This window comes from Egretta garzetta, unplaced genomic scaffold (assembly GCF_000687185.1).
Source record: "Egretta garzetta isolate BGI_Z169 unplaced genomic scaffold, ASM68718v1 scaffold612, whole genome shotgun sequence".
NCBI lineage: Eukaryota > Metazoa > Chordata > Aves > Pelecaniformes > Ardeidae > Egretta > Egretta garzetta.
The window spans coordinates 762,947-771,033 of NW_009259030.1; the positions used below are offsets into that span (position 1 = coordinate 762,947).

The following is an 8,087-nucleotide window of genomic DNA, read 5'->3' on the forward strand; positions in this document are numbered from 1 at the left end:
TTAGGCACACCTTCAAAGCTCAGTTCAACTGGAATTAGATGATGCATCACTCATATAGATAGGAAAGACCCATGAAGATTTCTGCTCCATGTGAACTGCTGGAGACACAGCACCTCTGGTTTCAGTAGAGGGAACTTGAAAGGCGCTTAGATACAGTACAGTTGTGCTCAGCACAAACACTTAAATCTGAAAAGAAAAACTACATCTTTGCAAACTTCACTATTCACTAAGTAGCTAATGGGTGAAATATAAAAGTACAATTTTCCATCTGCATCCACAACATTCACAAATAAACTCCAAATACGGAGGTCCCTGGATCAGCTACATTAGCTGCTTGCTGGTGACACAGGGCTAAAGCACAGCATTACAAATAGAAGCCTAAGTTTTGACATTGAAAACAAATTTAAATCCTGCCATCATTCACAGAAAAAGAGCAGTTTTCACAATTCAGAGGTTTTCTATCACACCGGGCATGACAGAGCTAACTATGAAGAAGTGGCTATTAGCCATCAGTAGTACGTCACCCCACCTTTTTATAGACTACCTCAAAATGACTGTCAGAATGATGTCTGGAAAAGAAGACATCCATGTAACAACAGCAGATGAACTGTTGGTTTCATTAGCAATCTTCTCTTGAGATTACTCAGAACAGGCAAAATAGCATTTGTGATTCATTTCCAGTGGAGATCTAACCTTAAGCTCCTTAAATGTGCGCCACAATTAGCTCCTATAACTCAGTACAATCTGTGCTTACCTCCCTCATCTGACTGAAACAACTGGGTTGCTGACCTTGTCCTGAGACCCCCAACAGAAATCTAAGGAGGCTGCTTTGGCATCAAGCTCAGGATGCTCCAGTTAGAATTATCTCCCCTACCTTGTTACGGCAATGGGAAACCAGTCACGGTACCATCATCCTTAATGAGAACGCTAAATAGCAATGAGAGCTGCAGCTGCAATTCATGCTATCAAATAAATACACTGACGAAGGCTCGGCCAAGTCAATGTGCTAAATGGACAAGCAAGACATTCTCTCCTCGAATAAAAATCTGGTTTATGTGACGTGTGAACACCTGTTGATAATCCACTTTGGGACGCCTTTTTTTCCGTGACTGGCTTCTTGCACGGGTACCACCAGCACTGGCACCCTCCGTGTGGGCAGTCCTGCTACCCACATCAGCTTCACCTCTGGCAGCCAGATGCAAACTGTCACCTGGCACCTTCTTTTCTCCAGCTCTGCCCAAGCGTTTCTGTTTCTCACGCTCATCTTCTGCTCTCCCTCGTCCTGATCCAACTTTCCATCCAAGCGTCTGAGAGTCATTTGACGGGGCTAGCTCCTCTGAAGCAGTCTTTGAGTCAGCCCCCTTCTTTACTGAGGAGTCCTGCAGTTTGAGTCTGTCAAACAGCTGTAAAAGAACATTTGTGTATATCATCACATTCCTAAAACAAGAGAGGCTGCTTGCTTGGCATTTCTATGTGGTATTTGCGTACACGATCCTAACTCAGAGCTCATAATACACAATTAGTGGAGAATCTTCACCAGCAATAAATACTAAGTTTTCTTGCCAAAGCCAAACTGTGATATAAGGCGAATGTCTTCATGTGAGCACCGTGGAATTTAATTTGGGGAGCAATACTGATGAGCAGGAGCATTTAACTTTGGTCAGGAACAACAGAAAGCTACCAAGTTACTCCATTAGCTCACTCTTCCCAACACTCTTGCAATGTTGTCAGACAGTATTGGAGAGATTTCCACCCTTGTGTCTGCAGGCAGGACCTGAATCCCTAAGATAAGGGGCCTTGATCAGCAAAGAGTGTATACTCAAAAAATGAAGGACCTTTTGCGTTCCCCAAAACAAACTAAAAGAGGCCATTCGGGTATTCTGGGAGGTGAGCAGACCAAAAACAATAGAAAAATAAAAAAAGCTACAGTAGCAGATCCAAAGCACTGTATGAACTCATTAATGTAAGAACACATGGTGCTGAAATTGGGAAAGAATCTGTTTTTACTCTGGCAGCAGGCAAGCTTTTATGAAATACTGACAAATGAAAATGATTCTCAGCCTGTCTCTTCCCAGCAACAGGATGCAAAGCCAGACCCTGTGAGTGGGCTAAAGGAACAATGACAACTTGATTATTTTTAACTAATCTTTAAAAAAGGAAGGGTGGGATCTATCAGAAAAGAGATTTAAATGGCAGGAATTTGAAAGCAAATTCCTCACGACGAAACTGTTTAGAAGTTTTTGTGATGCTTCTCTGATGTTCAAAAGGCCCAGAGCTATGACATTCAAGAGACGCAGCCCTGTCGCTTCTTTTTTCCTTCATTGTTCGGAAGTTCATCTATCATCTCTTCAGTTCTCAACTTCGTAAATGTCTTTTTTTGCAGCTGCAGCTGGATCCTAGAGAGTGTCTTGCTTTGGAGCAACATGCAGAATCTTGGGCTTCACGGTACCTAGACTAGAAGTGACCAAACAGACGCACTGTTTCGCTGACTGGAGACAAAAGACTGTTGCGCCATGAACATTAGTATCGGAGTTATGCACTGCCAAATCACCTGGCAGGACATATGTGGACCAGATCAGACTTGGGTGCAAAAAACGCAGAGAATACAAATAAATCAAAAACCAAAGAGTGAGCTTACAGAAGGTCAGCATATTGCGCTAAGCAGTAGCAGCAGCTGTGATCTGATATTAGGAACTCTAAAGGAACTTCTCTAACACTGAAATGTGGCCAAAGTAATTTGTGCTGGTTTTGGTTGGGGTAGAGTTAATTTTCTTCACAGTAGCTCGTATGGGGCTACGTTTTGGATTTGTGCTGAAAACAGTGTTGATAACCCAGGGATGTTTTTGTTACTGCTGAGCAGGGCTGACACAGAGCCAAGGCCTTTTTTGCTTCTCACCCCACCCCACCAGCGAGGAGGCTGGGGGGCACAAGAAGCTGAGGGGGACACGGCTGGGGCAGCCCAGCCCCACCGACCAAACGGGCATCCGGGGGGCACAAGAAGCTGAGGGGGACACGGCTGGGACAGCTGGCCCCAACTGACCACAGGAATATCCCACACCACATGGCATCATGCTCAGCTTATAAAGCTGGGGGAAGAAGAAGGAAGGGGGGGATGTTTGGAGTGATGGTGTTTGTCTTCCCAAGTCACCGTTAGCGTGATGGAGCCCTGCTTTCCTGGGGATGGCTGAACCCCTGCCTGCCGAGGGGAAGCAGTGAATGAATTCCTTGGTTTGCTTTGCTTGCATGCACGGCTTTTGCTTTACCTATTAAACTGTCTGTATCTCAGCCCACGAGTTTTTGCACTTTTACCCTTCCGATTCCCTCCCCAACCCCACCTGGGGGGAGTGAGCAAGCGGCTGCGTGGAGCTCAGTTACTGGCAGGGGTTAAACCACAACAACTTTCAAAAAGGTCAGAAAACTGTTGTTCCCCTCCTCCCCCATTCAAGTCATTTTAGAGTCATCTGTAATAAAAAGAGGTAAAATATTTCAAAGGTAAATATAGTTTTCCCGTCAATGCTCTCCTTTTACTACTTTGAAACAGGAGATACTAAAAAAAAAAAAACAACCCAAAAGCTGGAGATGGTTACCTACCCGGGTTAGTGTGAGCTGAGGTTCTGCGTAGAAGGCTTTGCCCATTACTGGTTTCCTGTACGTCTCATCCACGTCTGTCAGGGCCTAGAAGAAGATAAAAGAAATGGAAACGTCAAAATTAAAAGAAACCAGGAAGAAGCTTTGGACCAGCTTTGTGTCACAGCATTAGGAAATTATGCTCTCTCTGAGAGGAAAATCCATCCTAGGAACAAGCTGTGCTTTGGAGCTGGCTTCCTAACCATCTCAGTTGTACTGAGGTATAAAAGCAACAGCAAAGCCTAGCATTCATCCTGTATTACTTGCAAAACCCTTTCCCCCCCACCTATTTCCAAACTTTTCACAGCCCCAGGCTCACAAATTTTTAATAGGTGCTTTTCCATACCCTGTCTTTAAGATCTGCATGAGGTGGAACACAGGGAAAAGCTTTTGCCACTGACATTCCAGTGATGTGTTAGTGCAAGAAAACAGAGAAGTGGCTATCCCTATAAGAAGATTGGGGTTTGCAGAGAAAGCTTTGGAAGCTTCTGATATTCCTCATATTCCACCTTCCTGGGTCCTTATACAAAACCTTTGAAGCTGTTGGGAATGCTCCAAAGCTGCTTTCTCACCTAAAGCCACCCTAAGATGGCTAGGCAGCTCTCAGATGTACCAGTCCAACACCAAACACCGCTTAAGTCTGAAAGCCAGCACTCAGTGCCAGAGCAAATTAGCTTTATGAACCACAATACCACATTAATCTTCTCAAAAAGTAGTTTGCTTAAACCTGTTGCAAATTTCAAGTTTTCAACACAGCAGTTATAAATCAAGGGCTGGAACAACAATTACCATATTCCAGAACTTGTCAAACGCAACCAAAAACCCTGTGCAGACTCCACGAAGCCCTTTGAAAGTGCGGATATGGACATTGATTTTTACACCATCTCGGACACAGCGGTGAAGTTCCCCCAGTGGGCTGCCTTCATGGACTGCAACAGAGAGAAAACATCACTGGTCTTCAACAAAATACAGAGACATATATATAAAATACGGAGAAATCTACTCTGTGTAGAAGTATGGCAGATCTTGGTACAACACTTGCCTTCACAGCAAAAGAAGAGAGAAGCCCCAGAGCACTGTAACACGCTGCGGTTGTAATTACCAGACCACCAAACTCCTTACAGCGGAGACAGCAAAGACTTCAGAAAATATGAAGGTTTTGCTTCACATAACCCATAGCCAAATCAGCCTTAGCTGAAAATCTTTTTGCCGTATTTCAAAAACAAAGTAATGATAGTCTTAATTAAAAGTGGTTCAGAGGGAACAGAAAGCTCACGGAAGCAGAGAGAGTTTCGCAGAAAAGACAAATGCCCGGTGAAGGCTACCTCGGATTAGTTACAATCTGTTAATCAAGTATTGTATCAGATGTGTTCCTTTTCTTTACAAGATTTCTGAAGCAACGGATGACTCAAAGTTCTTCAACTAAATTGGACCAGTTTAAGTTGATGAAAATGCATTGTTTCAGTTCAAACTTTCAGCAGCCAGCTGAACACCCTTCAGAGATGTACAAGTCTTCGGCAAAGAAGTAACATTACTATAAGCAGCAGCCACCAATGAAACCTTGCTAAAACGGAGAACAATAATGCTTTTAGCTGGGGCAAACCCAAAGGAACTCAGTAAAACATAGAACCTATCTGGCAAACACAAGCCTTACCTGCACGCTAGATCTTTTTGCAAGTGTCAATTATCTAGAGGCGTGGATGATCTTTACTTTACAACTTTCACCCATGCCACGGTGAAGCCATTCCAGTGACAAATGACAGCTACTCGTTTGCTTGTGCAAGCACAGCCACAGGATTGCTCTGCAATTTCCTACTGAGAGTCAGGGAAAAGCATTGGTCTAAAATCTCACACCATTCTTCATGTTAGTAAAGATACCCGAGTCAGAGATGCCCTCTCGCCTTGTGCCTTAGGGGCTGTGTATTCCAGGTTTGACACACACACTAGAAAATGCATCCTGTGAGTGCAGAATGTTACCGTAGAACAGCTGACCCGCAGTATTTGGCTGCACGGTAATTCTTAGGCACAGCAGGGAAATCTAAAGCAGTTTCCTCTGAATTAACCTAATCACATTTATTTTTTGAGATCCAGTGTCTCCTTGCCAGCCCTCTCCAGCTGGATCGCCTTCCCACAGAGCATCGGCTGTCTCAGTACCTCCCAGCTTTGCTTATGGGGGTCTCTTCATGAGTCTCTTGCTTCCTTCAGCCTTTTTATTTATTTACAGGAATTTACAGGATCGTTTTAGATTTATCATTTAGATTCCCGTGTTCCTTTTCCATAGGAACTTTATAGCTTCTTGTAAAAATCCAGGTACAATCTTTATTTCCAGCTATGCCTTTGCTTGTTGGCTCCCCATGAGCCCTGGTGGGAAATGCTCCTTTGCAGCTCTACCGACTCCAAACTATACACACTCTTCCCACTTTTCCTTGCTGCGTAAGGTTCCAGCTTCACCAGGGCAAACCTTCACCTTCACCTGATCGAAAGGGCAGAACATAAAATCCCCAAACCTTTCAACAATCTGATATCCACTTCTTGGAAAAAAATAAAACCAGCAACGCAAGGAATTTGTTTTTTGCAACACACCTCTTCTGCAAGCATCAAAGCCTGTAACGACCAGGCTCGGCACGCAGCTAGATCTGCCCGTGGCTTTTGATGCTGCTAAGTACCAGTATTAATAATTTTTCAATCCCTAGGGAAAAGAGTTACCCAGTTGGTTTTGTACTCAAAATCCAATCCCTATTTGTATAACATCAGCACATGCTTAATACCAGGATTCGGAAGATGACTTGAAAACGACCGTAAGCCAGAGGGAGGAGAAAATAAAGATCCAAACGCTGGTTAAGTTCAAGTCCCTGTCCTCAGGGCAGACTTCACAAACAGGCAAGATTAAAAAAAAAAAAAAAAAAAGCAAAGGAACTCAGAACAGTTGAAATAACTCAAAATAACTCACACTACTATCCAACGCGTTTATAACTGCTCTGTGGTAACCGCTTGCGTGAGTCCTCTGCCCCCTGGTAAATGCAAAGCAATCAGAAATAGCTCCTCCTGAACTGATCCAAACCAGGCACTGCTACAGTAGCTTCCTTTCTACTTCTATGGCTACTGAAATCACCCCTCGTGGCAAGCAGAAGTTTGGCTCCATTTTACATTCCTGACACACTGAATGGAAGGAACACGCCACGCCTTGTCGCAGCTACCTGGGAGCACAGCACCACGACTGTGGGATGCAGTAAACCGCACATCACACTTACGGCCAGAGGCAGCTACCGCCCTGGAACCCGAGCTTCAAACGCTGGCCCACCTGCTGGGCAGGCGGCCCCTGCTTACAGGGACAGCACAGTTTCGGCTGTAAATTATTCTTAAAACTCTGCAGACTGCTGAATAGCACTTCGTACGTCAGTGGTGCCCGTCGTCTTCAAAGCCCACGCTGTCCAGCCCTCGACGTGTGGATATTAAATACGTGCTCTTAAAAGGAAGCATGTAATTTATTCGCTAGGCCACCAGGAAAGTTAATTTCTATGGAGGTTTTTTCAATTTCCATCGCAGTAATTCAAACACAGATTCTTTGTATTAAGATCCTAAATAAATATTTAAGGTTAATTCTTTTGGAAATCCTACACCAACGGAACCTCTGCATTTGTGCAGACCGCTAAGTTGATGTGATATTTAGGATCATGCAGCACCTATGGCAATGGATACATTATGTTTTGGTGCCTCAGCAAGAAAAAAGTTCTGCTTTGGGCCTTCAGAATGGAACATTTTGGGCTTTGCCTTTTTACAAAAAGAACGGTAAGGTGATGCTGGTGATTAGATGAGATTCTTTGATTCCAATAAACACCCAGTATTTTCAATTCCGTGCACTAAAGTTACATCTCATTTGGTAGCAATGCCATTTGGTTCTTGGTGCGGGTGCACAAGCTGCACCCTTTAACGTTTAGGGGCTATTACCCTGACTGCACGCATCAGTTCAGCCAAGAGACTTGTATCATCATCACAGATGATGAATTTAGCAACATCACAGCTGCCTCCCACCTCAATCCGCTGCTCTGTCATCGTGTTACTAGAAACGCCAGCGCTGTGTTCATGCCCCCAGGATGCACAGTCAGTAACCGAGACAGGGCGGTGCGGCACAGGCTCATGCTGCAGTTAGGATTAAGCTACGGGCCGCACAAACTCCTATCTGATGCCTGGTTTAAAAAGAGTACTTTCAAAAGCACAGCAGTTTCTCATCCGTTTTCCCTGAATATCAAGAGGATCAACACAACCAAAGAACAGCGGAGGACGTCACCATGACAAAATCAGTGTCATCTCTGAGCAAGCAGTTCTCCGAAACGCACCGTTCCTCATTTCTGCGCACACTTTTCCCAGCCTCTCACCTAGCGCACAAGCATCATTTTCCACCCAAACCCCACCACTTCCCCCTCCCGGCCCACCCACACCCCGCTGTCACCCAGCCACTT

The 8,087-nt window shown here is 44.6% G+C and overlaps 2 protein-coding genes across 2 annotated transcripts in view; both read right to left on the bottom strand.

The window, feature by feature from the left end:
* Positions 1-741: 741 nt before the first annotated feature.
* LSM11 (LSM11, U7 small nuclear RNA associated) lies at positions 742-7,680 on the bottom strand. The gene is made up of 6 exons (XM_035890303.1): positions 7,576-7,680; positions 7,246-7,310; positions 6,895-7,040; positions 4,417-4,556; positions 3,592-3,675; positions 742-1,403 (listed from the first exon to the last, which is right to left on the bottom strand). The coding sequence occupies exons 1-6, from the start codon at positions 7,678-7,680 to the stop codon at positions 999-1,001; spliced, it is 945 nt and encodes a 314-aa protein (XP_035746196.1). The 3' UTR covers positions 742-998.
* Positions 4,489-8,087, bottom strand: part of THG1L (tRNA-histidine guanylyltransferase 1 like) — an 11,396-nt gene continuing 7,797 nt past the window's right edge. The window contains exon 6 of the mRNA XM_035890282.1: positions 4,489-4,556. The gene's annotated coding sequence lies outside the window, so the exon portion shown is untranslated. The remainder of the gene's footprint in view (positions 4,557-8,087) is intronic.

Excerpts from the sequence above, each read along its gene's own strand:
- LSM11 (XM_035890303.1), bottom strand. The coding sequence starts at position 7,680 with ATGACAGAGCAGCGGATTGAGGTGGGAGGCAGCTGTGATGTTGCTAAA. Across the intron at positions 7,041-7,245 it reads AATGCAGAGGTTCCGTTGGT|ACGACGGGCACCACTGACGT; the intron begins GTAGGATTTCCA and ends TGGGCTTTGAAG. Across the intron at positions 3,676-4,416 it reads TTGACAAGTTCTGGAATATG|GCCCTGACAGACGTGGATGA; the intron begins GTAATTGTTGTT and ends ATCTTCTTCTAG.